Here is a 24,678-nt window from a genome sequence, read left to right on the forward strand (position 1 = left end):
GAGGGAGGGAGGAGTGAGGGGTGGAGAGGAGAGGCTGAAAGACTTGGAACTGTTCAGTCTGGAGAAGAGAAGACTCAAAGGGGACTTGGTGGCACCCTATAAGTATATCAAGGGCATACTACAGGGCCTGGGGGAAAATCTGTTCACCAAGGCCCCCCAAAGGAGTACAAGAAATAATGGGCACAAGCTGATTGAGGATCACTTCAGGCTAGGCATAAGGAAATACTTCTTTACAAGTTGAGTGCCAAGGTTTTGGAACAGGCTGCCCCCAGAGGTGGTACAGACATCCACCCTGGCAGTCTTCAAAAGTGCCTTCATTCCCATCTTGCTGGGGTCACCTGATCCCAGCAGTCTTTCCTGCCCAAGTGCACGGGGGTGGGACCCAATGATCTATCTGTAAGGTCCCTTCCAGCCCCAAACAACTATGAAACTATGAGAGGGGACTAGTACCTATAGCTAGGCTCCATGGACTCCAATGCAGCCACTTCCAGTCCCCTTGCTGTCTGCCACATGCAGCCTACACACTCTGTGGTGAATGACAGGGGCCTGCCTGGAACCCAGGCTGCTTGTGGCAGGAAGCAGGGAGGCTGCAAGTGGATGTACCAGGATCTATAGATCCTATCCCCACCCCTTCCCCTCCCCCTCCCCTCAGCTTCTCTCCTTCCTCCCTCCCACCTGCCCTGCAGTCTTCCTGTTCCTGCTAGAGCACCATACAGTTTCCCTTCTCCCCTTTACCTGCCAGACTGCTCCCTGCCCCAGGTTAAATAATAACCAGTAAGCTATAACTGGTTATAACTGAATTTATCAGTTAAACAATTGTCTAACTGTTTACATACCTAACTTGATCCCAGACTTGCACTTCCTACCATGCATCTGTAGCATTGCAGGGAACAGTTGTTGGGATCTTGCATCAGATCCCACCATACCTTTAAATTAGCATCTGTCAGGGGCATTCAAGTATGCCACATGAACGTAGACCAGATGTGGTGAATGGCTGTACTCACCGTCAGTGTACAGAGGCATTCAAACTGTAAAACTTCATTTTTATTTCAGAAATGATGATTTTCTGTTCCACAGAGTTTGTATTTTAAAAACAAATGGTCTCATTTTCAAATGCTTAATCACCATATGAGGGTTGGGTTATCCCTAGAGTGCATATATTTTTTTATGGAGACTGAATTGAATCCCCTTGCTAGAGAAGCATAGCAGTAACATGGTTCTGCTAAAAATCTCTTTGGTTCGCCACTGAAAACACATTTATTTAATTCCACTGTTTATAAAACCTCAGATGTTTCAGTCAGCGCTTCTAAGAATTCAACAGCTGCCATGCTTAAAGTTAACTTCCAGTATTTTCTTTCAAAACAGCATGAGGTTCCAATTCCAGCATTATACACTTTTGAAGAATGCTTCCACTTATTACTGTTGGCTATTACCAATGGAATTGTATAGAGAAGGACTCAAAAGAGCAGCAAACTGAATAGATCTATTACTTTTAGTGTGCAATTAATCTTGTTGACATTACTTTATGAACATGGATAAAAAATGCCTGGAAAGCATACTGTTGTATTCAACTGCTCATTAATATTGATCAAATGTTGTTCTCTCTGTGTTGGAAGCTACCTAAAGATTACCTACAAAAGTATTACAGCACTATCGATTAAAAAAAAGAAATCCCTGAAGCCTATTGTGTTTTAAAAGTCAGTTTACAAGATTTTCGCTCTTTCTTTTGTTAAAAAGGATGTTTTCAAACTTTGTCTGCATAGGGGGTAAGAGCAACAGAGAATACTAATCAGATTATCAGTGGAATGAATCATTTAACTCATGAGACAATGATGTGTATAGAACCCAGACTTCTAAGGAGATATGATTTAAGGCCTCTGATTAATCTGTCTACCCATAATTTTCACAGGGTTGGGGCTAAAATGTGGATGACTGACTGAGTCATTAATTCTGCAAGGTTCTTTAGCATATATTTCATTTCAAACAAGTGATTAATCCCAAGAATTTTAGTAGGATTTTTCTCCTGCTTGAGGTTACATAGATACTTAAGTATCTTGTTATAGCTGACCTCAAGGGGGAGTCTTTTGGTGGACAGGAAAGGGGTGGGAGCAAAAAACTCAGAAGCAGAGCGGTGTAAAATTAGAGCCTACTTTCATTTCAGTCAGTCATGCTTTTAAATGTCTAAACTGGCATATTAAATTAATCCTTTTTGGTAAATGAAATGTTAATAAACCAAAATTAGCAGATTAGTGTTTATATGTTTTCAGTGAGATGCTTTTAATTAAAATGCTGTCATTATTTTCAGATATTTTTTGAAGTGCCAGCTTTCTTTAAAAACAAGCAAATAGAACTTATAACTGATTAGTGAGAAACAATTAATTTAGAATAAAAATAATTCTGTATGACCAAATTCACATAATAAAAATGGGTAGTCATATTATCAATGTCCTTTTTACTAAGAAACAAGGGATAGAAGACTGAAACTAACTTGAAACAACAATATACAGTAAATATTTTTATTGTTTTGCCCAGCAAAATAATAAATGTATGGTGTGACATAAAATAAGTCATTCTGAATTAAGCTAAATTTCATAAGATTCAGGGATAACTTTTATATCTGAGTTTAAGGGATATTATGAAATATGGTTCTGTCTGCCAATCTGGATGCAGACTACACCAGATTTCAATACGTCTCTCTGAAAGAGTTTAAAAATTTTTGGGACAAAATGAACATATTGAAACAAATTCTTTTCTCAGTAGAGACATTTAATTTGGGCCTGTTGCAAATACCATTGACATTAGTGATGCCTTGCTACAAGTTTCAATGGTCTTTGAATCAGGCAATATTAATTTCACATTATAGTGTAACTTTTAGGAGCTATACTTCTACTTAAAAACATGTTTTGGAAACTGAACACTAAACTGCACATAATTGAACACACATTTGCACACACAATCTTAATGTGATTGTGTAAGCATAATATATTTGCTGAATGTGAAGGAGTAAGTGTGGTAGCAGTGAAAAGACCCGGGGAATGCTGCTTCTGGAGCCAATAACATATAAGGATAGAAGCTCCGAGATCAGAGCACCGCGGCGAAAGGGGAGCCTCAACTGGAGAAGAAGGGGAGAAAAAGAGAGAAAAGGGAGAAGAAAGAGGATCTCCAGGGGATCAGTAACTTACCCGAAGACTTCTCACAGTGTCAAGCAGAAGAATGGTGCTCCAAGGGCAAGGGGAGGATCTGGGAAGGGATAAAACCTGCGGGATGCATATTGCACTGCCAACCTGAAAAGAATGCAAAGGAAAAGAAAAGAGTGAAATTGACACATTATTATTCAGCCTTGGAGACTGCATCTGAGTACCCATTGAAAGGACTCGAGGCATCAGACACACACACACAAAAAGTTTCTGTTGGAAAGTAAAGGAATGTGTATGGTGTGATAAAAAATAAAAATAAATACAAATTTTGATCTGAATCAGACTACAATTATCTATACTGTCGAGTGCGTGTGAATATACTGGGAACTGAGTGAGAAAATTTTCTGATACTACCCATGAAACCCTATTAGAGACCTAACAAAAAAAAAATTATTTTTGAACAACCCTCCTGACTAGTGACATAAAAAATTCAAGCATAGAATAATAACATCCAAGACATGGCAGGCAGGAAAGTCGGGGTACCTACAGTTTGTTGGGTGACAATAGAGTGGTAAAAGGAGACATCCTAAGTGCAACCACCACACTGAGTTAGCCACTTAGACTACGAATTTGGTTTTTGGTTGGGAGGTCCACAGTAAAAGAAAAAGAAAGATGGACAAAAATAATCTTAACATTCAGTATGCCTACATGTGTATTAGATCTGGAAGCATTTTACTTGCAAGGAAACTACTTGGAAGTAAACGCTCTGGGGCAGGCATCCACATATTCAGGGAAGCAAGAGCAGATTTGCTGCTAATGGCAGCAATCTCACTTCCTGGGGCTCTGCAATGGGCCTCTCTACTACCAGGGGGAGCTCTAGGCTCCCCCTGGGTGCTAGCCCAGGGGCTGGCACGGGGCACCAGGCCAGGAGAAAGTTGTCTCCTGGCTGGGGCTAGGACATTGCACCCTACCTCGGGGGGGAGGGGGAGAGCTGCCTGCTGCCAGAGCAGGGACAGTGTTTGCGGCAATGGCGGGGACATGTAGATGCACGGTTACTGCGTAGTAAACTACACTACTACACAGTAAAGGATCTTGTGTAGATGCACCCATTGTTCCCCATAGTAGATCTCACTTCTGAAGTTTTCTTTTTACTTCCTCCAAGAAATTCTCTGATAAAAGAGCTCCAGCCAAAATCTGCTATGTAGAATAGTGATGCAGGGAATTTTACCCTAAATCTTTTTTATAATTTGTTCTCTAAAAGTCCCCGTTGATATTCTCCTTGTGCAAAATCTTTTGTGGGATGTCAATGCCCAGTCAAAGAAAAGCTTTAGTGAAAGGGTTTAACTTAAAGATTTGCTGTCATCTTTGTGTTTTGAACTGATCTGAGTAAACACACAAACTGACATGGGGTCACCAAAAACGAACTGAATGTGTAGTTTAACAAGCCATATGGACAAAACAGCAGGTAAATTGAGAAGGTAATTTTAGAGGATTTATTGTGTTTGGAAGAGAAAAGATTTGTTTGGACTGAAATAATTAACATATGGGCTACCTGCAGATACTACCAGAATGACCTCGATATGAAAATATGGATCTCACATTCAACATAGAAAGGTCAAATAATTAAAAATATTATTTCTGAAAGGACTGAACTTGAGACATCTCAACAAAGGGCAAAGAGACCATGGCCTTGTAAAAGAAAGAATGCATGCTCTAAGGGATTATAACTGAGTATAATATAATAACTCCATATAAAAAAAGGTGTGTGTTGATATCTATGGATTGAAAATGTGAAAAAACTTTAGCAATCCAAATTCTCCTTCCTGAGGTCTTCAGAGGTTTCTGAATTGCTAGTGTTTCAGTTGCAGTCTGGAACAAGTTGCTGCAGTGTCCCTGATTTCAGTTTACTTATTGATTTTAATGGGACTAATCATATGTTTAATAATAAGCCCATACATAAGTGTTTGCAGGACTGGGCTTTGAGATAGAGAAATTGTATAAAATGTAATAGAAATCTATACACCCACAGTTTTTCAAATAATCTGGGCTATTATATCTGCTGAAATTTTTTTTGACATGTTATTTTGATAATTTGTATCTTTTGGAAATTAGTATTTGCTCCAAGAATGCAATTTATGCTAATTTGACATTTTGAATGAATGCTGTTATTGTGAATATATGTCAACACTTCTAACAGTAACTGGAAATGCAAAACTAATATGCAGACCCTTAATATATATATATATATATATATATATATTTAAATGTCAACCATGGAATTTCCAGTTGAAATCCAGTAAGTTGTTTGTTAGTAAGTTATGCTGTATATTTTTTTTCTTTTTTATCTCAAAATGAGATTTTAATTTTAATTACAGTTCTGCATTTTAACAAATGAAAACTAAGTTTTCTGAGTAAAGACTGTAAATAAAAAGTAGTTCTATAGAGAACACAGATCTTTTCATGCATATAATCAGGTTTTGAACATTCAGATCACTGACTAACAATTTGTAAAGTGAAACTGGAAAAAAAAATCAAATGCCATGGTTTATTCTTTTTTGTAGGAGATGTGTTGATACTTCAGTATAATTGAGGTATGGATGGTAAAAGCAGTTAAAGCAGATAAAAGATGTAGCCTTTCACTTGGATTAAGGGTGGGCTAGATATTTCAAGACAGGTACAGACATTTTAAAAATAGCATGTACTTCATTTACAGAGCCTTATTAAATCACTCATTATGAGCGATAATGTAATTGAAATAAACACATTAAAAAGATGCTCTCTAGGAAAAGTTAAGTCAAAATCCTGTTTGATTTTATGTGACCAAATAGCATGGATGCATCCACATAACTGTTGCTTGTGGCAATTTTACATGTCCACAATTTTATTTCCAGAGAATAAAACAGAATTGCCTCGCATGTACCTTTTACAAGGGCTGTTTCCATGTTTATTAGTCCAGAAGTCTGTTGATTTGGGAACTTACCCAGGGTTTAGGATCCCATGACCTATAGGAGTTTGAACCTGTATAGTGTTTTACCACCAGGTAAGAATTATTCTGACCTTTCTCCAGCCCTCCCCTTAGATGCAAAGTACTGTAGAAGTTTTTGCCCCATTGGGAGCAATGTCCCCAGCTAGAATGCAGGGTCCTTTCTCATCTAGGGTAGCATCAATCTCACTAAGCTCCACACCATCTGGCCTCACATACTGAACTCTTTCCTGAGGAGTCAACTTCAGGAGGGGGGCTGGAGAGGTGCCTGGGTAATGCCTACAGTACATTATGGCCTGATAAAGTACTGTGGTGGGAAGGAGATACAGGTTCTTGGTGATGAAGCTCTTTTGCCCCAACCACTAGGCTGTTGGGCTAAAACTCTAGAGATTCTTACTCCTCTGGCATCTAATATACTAGTTATAGGTTTTTGACTAGCCTTAACTTCAGGACTTACCTGGCACTATACACACATCTGGCTGAGTGTATGGCACTATATATCTCCCCTCCCAGATTACACCCCTGCTAAGCAGGCTCAGTATATGTTTGGACACTTCAGCACTCAAGGGGGAAGCACAGACTGTGTAAATGCCCCTTAGGTGCTTAAAGTGAACTGGGATTCTGTCCTGTTTCAGCTGAACTAACCATTGGCCTGTACCATCGCAGTGAAACTAATCCATACCAGAATACTCTTTAAACCACTAACTCCCTACAGAGGGACTGTGCAGAAAGACAGCAGACAGATCTCCCTACATATCTGACAAGATCATTGGTCTGAAAGTCTGAATACCGTGTGCAAATGACTGAATGCCATGTACATATTTGTTTGCATAAAAGGTAAGATCAGGCTCTTGGAATAAAGAAAATGTTATGATTAACAAATAGTGGCATGCTTCATCTTTTCTGTTAATAAAAATCTTGTATTATAAAAGATGATTTATATCAAGTAAAAGGTAAATATTACCAAGTCAGTGGTAAAAATATGTACTTTTTAATGACAAGATTCTTTGGATGAATCTGATATCTTTTATTAGACCAATTTAAATAGTTGGAAAAAAGAAATCCCTAGCAAGCTTGCAGGTTTAAAAACCCTTCATCAGGCTGAGTAAGCCTCTACAGTTGGTGTGTGCTCTTCCTGGATGGCATGAATAGTAAAGAAGCCAGAGGCTGGGCTGGTATGCATGCAAGACAGGCAGTCAGTGAAGATGTAAACTGAGGAGTCAGTGGGTGACAGACAGGCAGGGGTGGGGGTGGGGGGGGCGAGGAGTGGAAGAGAGAAGAGGGATGAATGTAGCAGGTAAATAGTAGAGAGGTACCTGGGGATTCAGATGTCAGGCAGGTTATAATGTGTCATAAATCCAATGTCTATATTTAATCCATGATTTTTTGTATCCAGGAGGTTGATGAAGTGAAGTTCATTGGCTCATCTCTAAGAAGTGTTTTGTCAGTTCCCTTTGAGGAACAGGACTGAGAGATTGGACATAGAGTGGTTTTCTTGTGAGATATGTGCCCCAACAGGTAATTGGGTATTCCTGTCTTTGATAGATTTCCGGTGTGCATTCATTCTGGTGCGCAGTTGTTGTTTGATCTTTCCTACGTATTTTCCATCGGGGCATTTGGTGCATTGGATGAGATATATGACATTTCTGGAGGTGCAGCTGTAAGACCCAGGAATGCTAATGGCTCTGTTGTGAGGCATAGTAATTGTGGGGGTGCTGGCAGGTTTTGCATTTCTTGTCATGGCATGGTCTAGATTCATTTAGTGTGTTCTGGGCCTGAGGAAGTTTGCTTTTGGTGATGAGGTTAGTGAGGTTCAGTGCTTGTTTTGTTGCCCTGTGGGGTCAGGCCAACTCTCAGGATCTCAATATTGCGCTGTTAGACAGGAGGGTGCGACACAATTGCGCACACACAAATCAGTTTGGTGCATCCACACACACACTACCAGCTCAGGCACATACACATTCAAACCAGCCTAGGCACATACATACCTATAACCAATTCAAGCACATACACTATACACCGCAAAAGTTAGACACAGATCACTAATTCATATATCATGAACACAATGCCATACACACACACACACACACACACTCACATTAGCAGCTCAGATACACACATGTTCAAAATAACTAATTTAGGTTCATGCACACCTATCACCAGTTTAAGTCCATACACGCTACACACACCAAATTTAGATGGAATCAGTTACCAGTTACCAACACCTGCACATCAAATACACACACACAATGATATCTATATATCTATATATATATATGTGTATGCACTCATTCTCACACATACCACCCAGCTACACATACACACAGGTGAGTTCCTAAGTTGGGTGTTGTGATGTGTATGTATGTATGTATGGATGTGCTTGGTGTACTTGGGATACCTGGGGAAAGGTTAAGGTAAGAAATTAAAAGTGTAGTGAGTGAAAGTTACCAGGACCGGGATTAGAACCGGTAGACTACAGGGGCCTGAGCTGAAGAACTGAGGCTTGGGGGTAACTTTAGGTTAATTGATCTTAATTGATTAAAAGACAATGTCCAAAACCTGCAGAACAGGGGAGTGATGCCGGCACAGAGGCTGGAACTGGAGCCAGAGCTACAGGGGAGCTGAAAAGGTAGGTGGGGAGAGGGAAAATGGGACAAAGGGAAAGTGTGGGTATTAAAGAGGGGATCTGGGTGTGGGGAGCCAGAGGATGGCTCTGGGGCAGCTAGAGAAGTTACAGGGAGTGGCAGTAGGTGCTGGGAGCTGGAGACAGGTTCCAGCTGCTGGAGAAAATTGCAGGACAGCCACGAGGAGCTGGGAAGCTGCAGAGGTGGGGAATGGCTACAGAAGGTGCGGGGGAAGCCTGAAATCAGAGAGACGGACAACAGAAAATCACAGGAAAAGTGGCAGGAGATACTGAAAGGCAGCAGGGGCAGTGGGAAAGCAGAGAAAGGCAACAGAAATTCACAGGGAAAAGGCAGTAGGAATTGAGAGATCAGGAAACTAGTGGAGAGGTGTGGGGCTGGAGCTGAGAGAGAGAGAGAGGGAGAGGAGAGAGAGAATGAGGCTGGAATTTAAGATAAAGAAGGGCCTGGGATTCAGTAAAACATGACCCAACTCAGGGTTGCAAATGACAGTGGTTTTATTGAACAGGGGAGATGGTGACACAATGTCTTATTGGTTCTCTTGCACCCACCCACCCAACCACACACACGTGTGCACACACACACATGCATGCACAATGGCAGCAGGGGTTAGAGAGGCTTGGTGCAGGGGCTGAAGTCCACTGACGTCCAGGAGGAGAGAGAGAGACAGAGAGAGAGAGTCCAAATTGTAGGAGGAGGTGTGCAGGTAATATGTACCCATCCAGGCTGGAAAGGGGTCTTTGTCCAGTAGGTGTTGTCCAGAGGGGGGTCGCCAGCAGGGCCTCTGGGTGGATAGGTGGTGTGGCATGGTGCTGGTCCAAATGGAGAGGGTGTCCCACTGGGTTTGTCTTCACTGCCCCTTTTTATAGGGGCAGACCTTGTGTGACCCTAGTGACAGGAGGCATGCCCAGGCAGGGGTCAGTCCGTGGAGTACTGATCATGTGTGCTCCATGCAGTGATGTGCAGTTTTGGGTGTCTGTAATGGTGAGAGTTGCTGGTTCTGCAGGGTCTTTTGTCTTTCAAATGCTGGGCTCTTGTCTCTGTTTCTGGGTGAGGTCCGTGGTTGCTGGATGAATCAATGTGAGGTGATGGCCCAGTCATTACAGGCCATTCAGTAGAGGCCTGCTACCATTGTATTTCAATCATTCCCAATCATTCTCATTCATCTGGGAACCAATTTACATGGGAGGGGTACGTGACTCATACAGTTGCAACATGGGATGCCCGGGCAGAGGACACAAGATGGAGACTTGAGATATAAAATGGAAACTTGACATGACTTTGGTTCACTTACAAACACAGGCCTAAACCATACAATATCCATATGAAACAATCAAAATCAATATGAACATGATAATAATACAATATACAACAGGAAGAATCAATACTAACCTAATAATAATACAATATACAACAGGGGATATCCAAGACCAAAAACTTGCTACCAAAATAAAAATGTTTAAAGCTGATCCTAAGTCTCAGCTCACTTATACTTATCTATAGGGAATAGAAAGGGAGAGAAAAAGTCAGAAATGTTTGGGGAAGGGGAGGGAATTAATTTTAAAATAAATTTAAAAAAAGAAAAACTGGGGATTTTGCTACAGTTTGAAGGCTAAGATGGGTGATTCTGGGAAGATCTCTTTAAGAATAGGGTATGGGTTGCAATTGTTTGAAGATTTTCCATATGGGTTTGAGGGAGGGGTGATATGTTATAACCAGCAGTGTGCAATTTGTGAGGGTTTTTCTTCTGTACTGCAGCAATTGTTCACGTGGTATCTGGGTGGCTCTTTCAGATGTGAGATCTGTCTCTCTGGAGGAGTGTCCTTGTTGAGTGAAAGCCTTTTTAAGATTAGTGAGGAAATGGGAACTCATGTATGACTAAATTATTTTTACATTTCAGGACCCTGCCTTCCTAATCCCTGTCATAATGGCGGCACATGTGAAATTAGCGAAGCATATCGAGGCGACACATTCATTGGATATGTTTGTAAATGTCCAGAAGGATTTAATGGGATTCACTGCCAGCACAGTAAGTTCAGCATAGTAACTAACTTTTATTAGATTTATAGACAAAAGCGTTTACATTTCTTGTGCTTGTAATGTTGAGACTTTACACCTATTCTGATTTCCTGGGGCATCTCAATATTAGGTCTTTGTACTGTGACCAAGTTAGAGCTATTGAATATTGTGATCTAAAGCCATTGATGATGACTTTCCCCCACACTTATCAGTGCTAAGCCTTTCACAGGGAAATAAAATTGAATTGTAAACAGACCACTTGTTAAGAGTAACCCAATTCTTTCCCCATTTGCTCAGTGGGTGTAACTGAGAGTAAAACTTGGTCTGATTTCTCATTTTAAAGAAACATCTTATTCTCACTGAAGGAAAAGGTTCTGGGTTGCAGCTTTATGCTGTCAGCAGTTCACTTTCTGTATTGAAAGCTGAAAATTGAAAAGATAGTTAAAAGCAGATCTTTATGTTAATGCATTTTCTAGATCTTCCTTTACCCTCTTTGATGCAAGCTAAAAAGAAGTAATGTATGTCATGCTATTTAATTCAATAGAAAGAGTGTCCTGAGAAGTGGAAACTTCAGATTTAAAAGGGATGGTCCTTAAAATGCTGTTTTTAAATGTAACAGTTGAGCCTAATCATTTGTTATAGTCTACTAGAAAAAAGTTTGTCCAACTCTAACTAAAGCTTCACATGAAACTATGAGCATCAGGTTGAAATCAGTTACATTTTAAGAAAGTGCAGTTAAGGAGCTGAAAACTTGCATTGATAATCAACTATTACGCTGCATAAATCATGACTAAAGCTAATGATATGAAGAAAAGACAATTCCTAAAATATCAATATCTCTTGAGGAAAAAAATAGAAAATATTTTGTTTAGAAATTCTCACTGTTGCATTTAGCAAGTGTGGACAACTGAAAACGTTTTAATGTGCTTATGTAGCAAATTACAGGCTCACATGCTTCCAGGGTTTCTATGATTATATCAATAGCTGTTATGTATGTTTATCAAAAGAAAATTGATCTGTAAGAGTCTTGAGTTTTCATAATTAGGTAACCTAATTAGGTCATGAACTCTGCTGTCATATTGGAATCGGCTAAACAAACTCTGCTATTTTATGATTAATAGATAAGCTAAATGGAAGTCTAGAGTCCTTTTTTCAAACACGTAATTAATTCAATATGAGTGGAATTAGTGCTTGTGTAGGAACTATACTCCACATTTTGTATTTTATTTTTTTTATTAAAGCACAAACTTGTATTGCTGCAATTACAAGCTAAGTGCTGAACTGTCAGAAGATTAAAAACTCAAACATATGTTCAAGGATGCGGTCAATTCAGCTATAAAAAATTACCCATTAAAATGGTGTGCAAATCTTCCAGCAGTTATGGCACAGTTTAAGATCTGATTATTTGTTGTGAAATACATAATAATAATTTGTGTAATAAAACAAATGTATAATTAAGTTAGCAACTCCTGTATCACATGCTGCTTCTGAAATAATGGAGTACAGGCATAAGGAAGCAGACGTTAAATAAAGCAATGGGTAGTTTACTAAATGATATTTAAGAGCTTCAGTTATTTTCATAATAATGAATGTTTAACCTGGTTTATGGTGTTCCATGTAATGTAATTAAAAGTAGAATCTTAACAACTAAGTGCATTTCCCTTTGTTTCATCTGTTTCTTTCTAAAATCAGTATGGGGAGAGGAGTTAGGGTTGGGGAGAGGGAGAGACTGGGACAGAATAAAATGTAATTGAGATGATTGAGTAGAGAAAGGAAATCTTTTCTGCTTGTCACCTACTTTAGTATTCCCACACAACAGCAAGGCAGATACATACCTACTGTACTCATGGGTACATCTACACATGTGCTTTACTGCAGTTGACTAATTAGCTCTGCACTAAAATGTCACTCTCTACACATGCACCCATATTGGAGCACAATAAATTAACTCACTTTGCCGTAAAATAGTACTGAGTCTTAAGGCAGAGACAAAAACACACATATAGACAGTGACCAGACCCACAGCAGTTTGAACCAGGGTAAAGCAGCCCCAAACGGCACCAGAGTTTATTGAGCTGCATTAATAGCTCATGTAGATGTACCCCATGAGTATTAAGTAGAACTAGATAGAGAAAGATAATGCCATTTCATGGAAGGTTTTAAAATTTTTCTCTGTCTCTTTGTTTAAAATTAGGACCACTACCTGTGAATGTTAGTGCTCTCAAAAAGAAAAAAAAAGAAAACCCCTGCTGTCCACAACATAAGGTCCACTTGGCTAGCTACTTTGGAGTGGTGAACTCTCTAATCCCAGCTCTCTAGCAGCCCACAAGGAGAGTGGCAGGAAATTAGGTAGGTTTTGAAAGCTGCCTGGCAGACCAGATTGCATAGGCCCCCCCGGCTGAGTTCCAGAGCAGTTTCATTAACCTCAAGCTGTAGCTGCAGGAAACTTTAATTTTGGTGAATTGGTAAATTATGATAAAAAGGCTGTTCTGTCAGGTACGTTCCAGACCAGCTGTACTTCTAAGTGACCTAGCAATACCCTTGCCCTCTGTGTTGTGTTTTTTCTCACACAGGATAAAGTAGCTATTTGAATTCTAATGAGTTTGCAGTGGAATCTTGCAGAGAAGGAAGGGAACAATTGAATGTGCACAGATGCACCCACTGTCCACAGATGGCAACTGGGTCTTATCTAGTTCTCTTCCCTCTCCCACAACAGAAATGGACCAAACTGCAAACTGCAGGGACTTATAACCGGACTTGTTCATTTTAGTATTTATTTAGGGACTCTCAACTTTCATATCCTTAAAGTGTGTCTTACTCTTGTTAGAACTAAAGTTTTATTCCCCTTAATATTTCATTACTCAAAATGTTATAACATTTGACTGCGTTTAAACTTTGTGTATCTTGATTTGTACTTTATAGGATTAGTTTCACAATTTAATTCACATTTTCATCAATCTATCCATGATTAAATTACATCAACACATAAAATTGATTAAAGTGAGAGGCAAGAATTCTTGTGGGTGATATGTTTAATTGGACCAACTGCATGATTGGGTTAGACATAGGCAAGCCTAACTTTTCTTCAGGCCTCTGGGAAAGAAGAGACACAGCAGCTCTAATAGCAGATGGAACAAAAAGCTTGTGTAAAACTCTACGTAGATTCATAGATTGTAGAGTTGGAAGGGAACCAATGGATCATCGTGTCCAACCCCCTGCCCCTGGCAGGAAAGAGGACCGAGGTCAAATGACCCCAGCCAGGTGATTGTCAAGCCTCCTCTTGAAGGCCTCCAAGTTAGGTGATAGCACCACCTCTCTTGGAAGCCCATTCCAGACTCTGGCCGCCCTTACTGTAAACAATTTCTTCCTAATGTCTAACCTAAATCTATTCTCCACTAGTTTGCACCCATTATTCCTAGTTATTCCCTGGTAAACAATGCATCCCCAATTCCCTGCTGTCCTCCCCTGATAAACTTATAGGCAGCTACAAGGTCACCCCTCAGCCGTCTTTTGTAAAGGCTGAAGAGATCCAGATCTCTGAACCTCCCCTCGTAAATAAAAAAAAGATACAAGAAGAATTATCAGATAGCCAATCAACAGAACAGATGCAGTAAAAACATGTTAATGGAAGAATAAGATTGTTCATGAGTGTCTTTTTCACCTGTGAAGTGCAGAGATTAGCATGTATCAAGTAGATTGACCATGAAATATTTGTCTGTGTTAAATCCCTGGTATTGTGTGTCCAATAGGCTTATGAATTTATGTTCCCATGCTCTTTTATCAAAGGTGTTTGGTAGGTTTCTTTTGAGCATGAGAACTGTGAGATTGGATATGGAGGGTTTTTTTTCCCTGTAAAAAATGTTCTCTTACCTATGTTCCAGTGTCTCTGTCCTTTATCTTTTTCAATAATCATTTATTCTGGTGTGTAGTTTTTGTCTGGTTTTACCCACATAGTTGCTATGAATGCATTTGCACTGGTTGACGTATACCACATTCTAAGACCTGTATGATCTATGGATTCCGATGGTTTTGTTGTGAGGAGCGTTGATTGTTGTGGCAGTAGAGATACATTTACAGGTCTTGCATTATTGTTAAGGCAGGGCTGAATCCCATTAAATGCCAACTGATCATCAGGGAGTTAACTTCTGATGATGAGTTGGGCAAAGTTAGGGATCTGTTTGAGGGCCAGGATCAGTCTAATTATATCAAATTATGGAAATCTGAATTCAGAGACAGTGATTTGGCTTCATGGTGGGGAAAGAGAACCCAAGAGGGTAACTGATTTGCGATAAATATAGGTTTCATAAACATCTTAAATTATATGTAGCTGTTCAAGGTTGCCAACTGTCCATAAATTTATGAATAACTCTTAAATAATGGGGGGAGGGGGGGAGGGGGGATGCTGGTCCAAAAAACCTGGAGGTGTCCATAAAAAACTAAGCTTGATAACCAGATGGAGTGCAGCAGCAACACTTGGTGTCTGAATGGGATCGCAGCACCCTGCAGGGAGCTCTTATTGGGGTTCTGTAGCTCACAGGAGCCTGCCTAATCATCTACTGTTACTGCATTCCTTAGGCATTTCCCTTCCTCTAACAGCTGCTCTGTATAAAAAGGGAGGGCAGAGCTATAGGCCAAGAGTGGGAAAGCCAGCAGGTGGGGGTCCATGCTGGGATGGGAGGAGTGAGGCCAGCTGGGTTAAGGCTGGAGTGGTGGGGGGGCAGCTCTGTGATGGGTGAGGTCAGAGGTGGCTGAGTATAAGGGGGACCTCTGAGGTGGTGGCTACATGGTGTAAAACCATTGCTGCAGTTAAGGAGGGTTGCCAAACCAAGACAATTTTTTTAGTGACAATCTTCAAATTTTTTATTAACAGCCAAGCCTTTTTTTTTTAAACTATGATTGGGGTCAAACAACTAAATTTGAACCCTGTCCTGGTCACTACCATCTAAAGCATAGTGAAATGCTTACATTTACATTATGTAAAATGCATGTCAGTAAAAACATGCCAGTAAAAAAGTTTGGTTGTCAGTAAACAAATATTCTTGCGTTGTCAACCCTGTAACACTATAAAGGGCCTTTGTACAGAGGTGATTTGAGTGTGTGCCACTCATCACAATAGAAAGTGGAGAATTTTTGTTAAATCTTTATGTATGTGCTGGTTGACTAGATCAATTAAAAATGAACTGATCTGTTTTCAACCATATAAAATTTTGTGGAGCAAAGGATTAAATTTATGAAAAAAAATAAAACTGTCTAGAAAGTCAATTGCAAACTCATTACAAATCAAATAAAAATTCTGTCATATAGTTCCAGCATAAAAACAGAAGTTAAAATGACTTTCTTCTAAGGCAGGGGTGGGCAATTATTTCCACTGGAGGGCTGCTTAATGAGTTTGGTGAGCTGTTGAGGGCTGCAAGTATAGCTCCACTCCTTGACAGGGGCCCTGCCCCCTAGTTGCTGCATTGGGATGTGAAATCTTGCCCCTAACTCAGGTGTGGGCAATTATATCAGGCAGAGGGCCACTTACCCAGTTTTGGCAAGCTGTTGAGGGCCACAGGAGTAGCCCTGCCCCTTGACAGGTGCCCCGCCCCCTGGTCACCATCTTGTGACTGGATGCCCCACTCCCTAACCCCTGACCTTTGCCACCAGAAGTCCCTCCTCTTGCCCCTGGAAGTACTCCTTTCAACACAGGGTTTTGCCATCTCAGAACCAGAAAAATACCAAATTATATCCTAAAAAGTGAACATCTAAAAGATTCATTAATTTGATTTCAAAAAATATTTTTGTCTTGGTTTACATGTCTTTGTGTAGTGTACATAGATGTGTTTGTATATAATGACTTACAATGAAGTCTTACTCTTGTATATTGTAGGGAGGTATAGATTTGTGGGGGAGAGTGTGGGTGTGTGGGTATGTGGAGTGTGGGGGAGGGTGTGAGTGTGTCTGTGGGGGATGGAGAGGTGTGGGTGTGGGGTGAGGGAGCATGTGGGTGTGTGTGTGTGGATATGTGGAGTGTGTCTGGGTATGGAGTTTGTGGGGGACTCTGTGGGGGGAAGGGTGGCTGGGGTGTGTGAGAGGGCATGGATGTGGGGGTCTGCATGTATGGCAGTGTGAGGGGGCATGTGGGTTCATGTGTATGGTGGGGTGCAAGTGTGGGACTCACCCTACAAACACACATACACATGCTCACACACACACATACACACACACACAGCCCCTCTGTAACACTCCCAATTATTTGAGGGTAGGGTTTTCTCGAGTCCCCCACCAAGTTAGGCCTCCTCTCAACTTGTCTGCCATGACTTTGATGACTTTGATGATACACAATTTGATAGGAGGGGTTCAGTGTTGTTTAATACAGGGGTCCTACTTTGGGTTACTCACAGATTTGAGAGCATCTATGGAAGGGGGCTCCACCTCCCCATGACCCCCAGCTACATGCCAGCCATTGGTGTTGAGAAAATGGACTAATGTGGGATCCTGGCTTGATCCTGGCACTTTCTATACTTGTCCAGATAGCTCTATTGCTCCCTTGCTGATAAGGGCTTAATCTTGAGCTTAAGCCCAGACCTTAGGACTTTGCCAGTCCCAGGTGGCCTGCTCTTAAAAAAAAAGAAAAGAAAAGAAAAGATAAAGAATCTGAAAAAGAAAGAAATGAAGAGGAAACTAATTCCTGGGATGTTTGGCTCTATTCTGGCTGATGCCTGTCTCAGCCTGCTGGCAACACTCCCAACTAAAGCCGCTGGATTTGTTTAGTAATTGAGGCTTCACTGTCTAGCCCTGGGAGCACAAAGCCTATACTGTTCAATATATATTGAGTCCTGGGGCTCCGACACCTCTCTGTCTCAGTGTACTGTGTCTGCCGTTGCCTCTACCATAATTGGTGCAGAGGCAGGCTCTCCTTTCCCCTCTCCCTCCCTGCTGGCACTCTGGGTGTTTTTTAAATCTCCTGTCGCAGCGCCAGGAACTGACATCATCAGCCTGGTCCTACCCAGATTGATTGACAGATGGCTTTTAAACTGCAGCAGTGGCACTGCATGTCATCACTGCCCTGCCACTTCCTGCTCCAGGGGTAAGTTTTGTGTTTTACTGGGGGCTTGTTCAGTCCATTTGGGATTCTGGGTCTGGCTTGTGGGGTCTTTTAGGCCCCTTTTGTTACATACTCCCTACACACACACACACACCACTCCTACTCCTGGCCCTGGGTACCAGGGTGGGCCTGTGCTCTTGCAGTTTGGCAATGCACATGGGAGCCATGTGGTGCTAAAGCAATATGGGGGCAGAAAAGCAGGGAAATGGCTGGGGGTGGGGCAGGGCTGGGCTGCTGCATCCTGCTGAGGCTTCCCCTGGGTCCTACTGCCCCTGCCTCCTGTCAACTTTCACAAGCAGCCAGGAGCACGTAAATATTTTCTAATTTTTTTAGGGTCCTTGCAGGCCACATAGAATGGCCTAGTGGGCTAGATGTGTCCCTCAGGCTGTATTTTTCCCACACCTACCCTAACCCCTGACCTTTGCCACTGGAATTCCTGTCCCTTGCTCCCAGAAGTACTCCTTTTGGGAGGGAAGGTTTCCATCTTAGAACCAGAAAAAAAACAACAAATCATAAACGAGAAGTCAAACAGCTACTATAACATATTTTAACTTTATTTCAAAAGATATTTTTATCATGATCTGTGTTTGCCTAATGTACATAGAGATGATTGTATAATAGCTCAAAAGTAAAGCCTCACTCTTGTATATTGTGTATGGGGAAGTGTGTGAGGTGTGGTTGGGGGTATATGTGTTTGTGTATGGTAGGGTGTGTGGGGGGGTTTGGGTAGGATTTGTGAGGGGATGTTGCTGTATGTGGTGGGGTGTAGGGTATGTTGTGAGGTATGTCTCTATGGCAGGGTTGTGGAGGCAGGGTGTGGGTGTGTGGGGTTTGTGGGGTGTGAGGAAGGGTGGGAGGTGTGGGAGGGAAGAGGTGACAGGTGCTCCCTGATGGCACACAGACCCTGCTGCCGCCAGCAGCAGCAGGCCCCCAGGATGCTCATAGTACAGGCAGGCAGTGCAACCTGGCAGCATGTGGCTCTGGCCAGTTCCAAGAACTGTATGTGGCAGCAAGAGAAGAGTCAGACCAGCCTGCCTCTTTCATGTGGGGCTCCCCTCAGTACATGTGCAGCTCTCAGCACTTGCATACCACTGGGGGGAAGCCCTGCATGAAGCCAGTGGCCTGGCCCTCCTCGCTGCCTCCATCACTTGGGGCTACCCCCACTGGTGTGTGAATGCTGGGAGCTGCACATGTGTGACAGGGAGCCCCACATGATACAGTTGGGCCAACCTGGCTCCACTTCTTGCAGCCACATGCAGCTCCTGCACCCTGAGGGACTGCCACCAGTAGCAGAGGCTGTGCCATGAGGGGGAGTGTGTGTGAGAGTACCCACACCCCCGCACCCTTCCTCACACCCCACAGACCCCACGCACCCACACCATGCCCACCCGAGCTCCAAGCTTCTGCTATCTCCTGGGCATGAGTTCTGAGCTGCACACTCCCACCCAGCTGCAGAACCACCCCCCACCACACGCACATCTCTTGCCTTCCTGCTGCCCAGAGCAAGCGCTGCAGCAGGAACAGAAGGATTTTCTGCTGGAGGCTGGGGAAGCCAAGCAGGGCCCCCAGTGGCTACAGCAGTGACAGCAGCAGCTCTGCCCAAAAGCTGCTTTCTGGCTGAGCTAGACCTTTCTGTGCACAAGTGTAGGAGTCTGGTGCGTGGGCTGGGCAGGATACAATTAGTTGGTGGGCATGCATGGAACAGATCAAATCGCCTGGTGGGCCGCATTTTGCCCATGGGCCGTATTTTGCCCATCCCATTCTAAGGCAAGTAACATCTTCTGAAACTATTAACTTTTCTGAAAGATCACACTCTAACTTAGTTGTGAGGATATTTTATTTTGGATTTCTTTCATGTCTAATATTCTGCTGCTAAATCAATTAGGGTAGAGGATAGATTTTTGCAGTCACGTTATACTCCATAACCTGACATTCTGTCATTCATGTTAATCAACATCCAGTCAATATTTTTGAGATTCTTTACCTTTTGCTTTTGTAAATCATTAATGCATACATTATAAGATCATTATTAATTGTACTGCTTTCATAATCTTAAAATTACTTCTATGTTACATATTAATTGTCAACATTTTTCTCAGTTTCTGATTCCTAAATGGCAAAGCTGCAAATAAGGTATTCCAGATAATTTTACCATGTGGGCTTATACTGGAATCCAGTTTGGATTTGGATGGAAAACACAGATGATTCCAATCTAGGGCTTAATATCCTTACCCATGAAAAATATCTTGATTTCAGTTGGATTAATCGGGAAACCAAGGTATTATTGAATATCCCTCAGCTACTTGTAAATAGCAGTTTTCCTTTTCAGTCTGATTCTGCTACCCTCGTTCAGAGACTAAATTTTGGATCCCTTACTCAGAAATTGGTCTGGTAAACAAGCATAGCACAATCAAGACCCAAGTCAGTGCTGAAAAAGGGACCCCACATGACCAAGGAGAATTGATGTGTGAGCAGTCATTTATGTGAACAGCATATCAGATTTATTTACTACTTCAGGATTTTTTCAGCCAAAAATTATATAAATATAAGTTGTTGTTATTATCAATCAAAAAGAAACTTAATCACAGAGTTAACGATAGTTCATTCATGAGCCATTTAGGGGGAGGGCAGCATGTAAAAGAAAAAAAAAAGCACAGAAACAAACAAATGTTGCATTTTAAACAAATTTACCTTAACCCATCTGAATGCCCTCTCATGAAAAAGACATAGAGATGCACTGTCACTATTGCATCACTATCCTTCATAAAGTAATTGCATGAACAACATCATTAATCAATCATTGGTATGACAGTGAAACATGCGAGTGAATAGCTCCTGCTCTGAAAATAAATGTGTTAATATTTATTGTTTCTATGCCTCAACTTGATTTTTCTGCTAATAGTAGAAGGCCATTATCTGGTAATCACATAACATAGCATTGTCTATATCTCTTAATCTTCTTCAAAAGAGAAACTGAGTTACCCAGATGCAATGATGTGGAAAATCCATCTATTTCACAGCTTTTGGTTCTTTTCATGGATTTTGATTTGTTCTGCAGAATCCAAGGCTTTATTTTAAAACAGTGTTTTTATCTCTCCTGGTTAGTCTCACAACCCAAGGGTGTGATTTTGTGTGTGCGTGCTTCGGCACTGCTAAATTATTTCCCGCCACTCGGAGCTTTCTTTGCAGGGTGCATTTCTCAGTTGCAAAGAGAAATGCACGGTGCAAAGGAGTTCCCGCCACCCTCATGAAAATTTGTGCCCCACTATTGACCAGTTCTAAATTATTCCCACGTGGCGGCTAGTGATTGGCTTGCTAGCTGTATAAGAGGCTTGAGCGGTTTCCACCCAAGTTGGAGAACTCCGAGGAGAACCCCGCAAGGGAGGACTCCACAACCATCTGGAGGAGGAGGTCTTGTGAAGAACTCTAAGCGCTGCGGAGCCTATCGAACCCAGCGCAGGCTATAGGGGTCTGATCAACCTCTGGCCTCTCTCCATCGCCGAACGATCCCTCGACGAACCCCTTCCCTGCATGCAAGTTCCACGGAGCCTAGCAAACTTTGTGTGAGTGTATCCAGAGCTCTTTCTCTGAGTTGTTTTCTTCGGTTGACACGACGGGCTCGCGTGTTTAGAGCCTTCAACCGGATTGGACTAGAGGTTCGCGTGGAAGGAACTCTTGTCCGCCTCTCTTCTTTTCTGTCTGTAACCGCAACTCAAGCAAGTTTTCCTGCCTGCACCGCGACCATCTACGGTGTAAGTAAAATAATCTTTAATCAACCGCTAAGCGTCCGTGCCTAATTCTAGTCCACCGGCCTGCATTCCCCGACCCGCATGCTAGGGCTGCTGGCTACAGCCCGCCGTGCGCCCCCGAGAACCTGGGACCACTCCCGGCCCGCACATGGCAATGAGGATGGGATCGGGGAAGGCACGCTGGAACTAGAATTAGTTAAGAACTGCTCTTGGCACAGTGGAAAACGCCAAGTGGAAAACTTTATGGAACTGGAGGCGCATATCGCTTACCACCAAGCGGGCGGAACGGGTGAGAAGTTTATCAGCGGATGCCTTTCGCTGAAGGGAGAAGAGGGAGCTTCCGAAGACGGAGCCCAGAAAGAGAGGGAAGTGTATCTGCACCCCGCGGCATTCGGGTGTATAATGAGTGATGAGCAGGTCCTGTTCAGGCCCCTCAACACTGTGTCCCTCGCCAGAGTCAACCCAGCGGGCGCAGTAAACCCAACCCTCACCCAGGAGTGTGCCCGTTGCCTAAGATGTGCTCGGGAGAGTGAAGAACCAGTGCCGATCAACCAGTTCGCCCCCTTTATGCTGGTGTCTAGATTAAGGGGTCGCGAGCTTCCATCCGAGCTCCGCGAAGATCTGGAGATGGAGGAACGCGCCGTGGATGAGAGGGTGGCCCCACAATATGACAAGGGGGGAGTACTAACTGCAACTTTTCGTACTGTAACTGATTTAATGCAAAAGAATTTAAGTTTGAAAGCCCAGGTGCGTATGGCTGTTCAAGCGGTCAAAGAAGCGGCTGCAAAAGAGAATCCTGAAACGCCATGACAAGATGGCGCCGAGCAAGAGGGAGACCGGGTGGAAGAACCGGAAGAGAAGGGTGGAGCTTCGGAGGAACCCGCGAGAGTTTGGCCAGCGACTCCGCCCACCAATGCAGCGTCGCTTCCAGCGACCACGCCTTCATGCTGACGGAAGGGAGAACCAAGTGGAGGATTGCATCCGCCCCTCCTGCCCGAAGTAATAACAGCAGCAGTGACTCCCGCAGCCGTAGTTCAGCCTGTAACAACAACTAACCGAGTTGCTACTGCCTACTATGCTCACACCAGAACTGAATTGCAGGATTTGTGCAGAGAATCAAGAATCCAACCTGAAGAAACTCTAGCTGTATGGTTGGGACGTTTGGTCGTGGAACTTGGATCCGACCTGCTGAACCAGGAAGAAGCAAGCTTCTTGGTCAGACAAGCTTTGTGGAGTAGAGGACATGTCACTGACATCGACATGGTGGCGTTTAACATTCACTGGCCTATTCCACTGCCAGCACTTGTTGCAGGACTGATCGTTCATTCCACGCATGGCATGACGGATGGCCAGAACATACCGGCGCAGAACAACTTATGCTAACCATCATCGGAGTCTCGTACTGTGCCTGGAACCCCAGAGCATGTGCGCTGGGACTGACATCACTCCAGCGAATAAGACCATGGCCTCACCGTCATCTACGAGATCCTGGAACCGTTCCAGTGACCATTCACAGCATAGATAGTTGTCTTGAGGTTTATGGGTGAAAGAACATCATCGTCCTCCGGATTCTGCTCCACCCAATGGTGAACCAAACTGTGAGTAACCTCCTTCGTCAGTTGTCGTGACTACGTATCCTGATGGAGCCAAGATTATCCAGTGATCGGGAATGTCGACACCTGACCGAGGCTCAAGGCGCAAGACACCACGAATCCGATCTTCCATCATTGCCACAGAGAACACCAGAGGAGCGATATATGTTTGGATTTCTCCTACAGCGTTCTGGACTCAATAAGCCACAACTTCGGATTTTAGGGGAAACAGGCCAATGGCAACTGGCCTATGAATTAGGTTTCCATTATCTAGAAGAACTAGACGATGGCTCCTCGACGATTTCATCTAGTTGAGTGTGCAAGAGAGGGTAGTTTAAAGTAGCAAACACTTGTATTATATGTTTTAGAAATGATAGTGTAGTTCCATGGAAACTTTGTAAATATTTTGTTATACGTTAACTTATTTTCTGAGAGTTTTGTTCACAGATCCGGAATTCAGAGTGCGTGGTGGAGAGAAGCCCCAAGAAGGATAACATCATCGAATGAAGTGAGGGCTAGATGCGCGACTTCTCCATGACGCCCACTGAAGCCCTGATCGTGCAGTTCTTTGTTATGAATCTGATTATGTGTATATGTATTTGTGCTGGTTATTATTTGATTCGATCCCTGGAGGACAAACTTCTTATGTTAGCGAATTTTGTGTTTATCCATTTAGTTCGACAACCCGTGGTAAGAGCTCTTGATAACCCGAGTGACGAGCGTGTAGCATAATTCAGCTATGCCTTCAGAAAGGGGGGATGTCACAACCCAAGGGTGTGATTTTGTGTGTGTGTGCTTTGGCACTGCTAAATTATTTCCCGCCACTCGGAGCTTTCTTTGCAGGGTGCATTTCTCAGTTGCAAAGAGAAATGCACGGTGCAAAGGAGTTCCTGCCACCCGCATGCAAATTTGTGTCCCACTATTGACCAGTTCTAAATTATTCCCACGTGGCGGCTAGTGATTGGCTTGCTAGCCGTATAAGAGGCTTGAGCGGTTTCCGCCCAAGTTGGAGAACTCCGAGGAGAACCCCACAAGGGAGGACTCCACAACCATCTGGAGGAGGAGGACTTCACGTCTTGTGAAGAACTCTAAGCACTGCGGAGCCTATCGAACCCAGCGCAGGCTATAGGGGTCTGATCAACCTCCGGCCTCTCCCCGTCACCGAACAATCCCTCGACGAACCCCTTCCCTGTGTGCAAGTTCCACAGAGCCTAGCAAACTTCGTGTGAGTGTATCCAGAGCTCTTTCTCCGAGTTGTTTTCTTCGGTTGACACGACGGGCTCGTGTGTTTAGAGCCTTCAACCAGATTGGACTAGAGGTTCACATGGAAGGAACTCTTGTCCGCCTCTCTTCTTTTCTGTCTGTAACCGCAACTCAAGCAAGTTTTTCTGCCTGCACCGCGACCATCTACGGTGTAAGTAAAATAATCTTTAATCAACCGCTAAGCGTCCGTGCCTAATTCTAGTCCG

At 42.9% G+C, this 24,678-nt stretch overlaps 1 protein-coding gene across 2 annotated transcripts in view; it reads left to right on the plus strand.

Annotated features, from left to right (window-relative positions):
- Window positions 1-24,678, plus strand: part of EDIL3 (EGF like repeats and discoidin domains 3) — a 462,626-nt gene that overhangs the window by 215,777 nt on the left and 222,171 nt on the right. For both annotated transcript variants that reach the window (XM_019483064.2, XM_019483071.2), the window contains one exon: window positions 10,663-10,791. In XM_019483064.2, the coding sequence (XP_019338609.1) occupies window positions 10,663-10,791 (129 nt within the window). The remainder of the gene's footprint in view (window positions 1-10,662; window positions 10,792-24,678) is intronic.

This window comes from Alligator mississippiensis, chromosome 3 (genome assembly GCF_030867095.1).
Source record: "Alligator mississippiensis isolate rAllMis1 chromosome 3, rAllMis1, whole genome shotgun sequence".
Taxonomy (NCBI): Eukaryota; Metazoa; Chordata; order Crocodylia; family Alligatoridae; genus Alligator; species Alligator mississippiensis.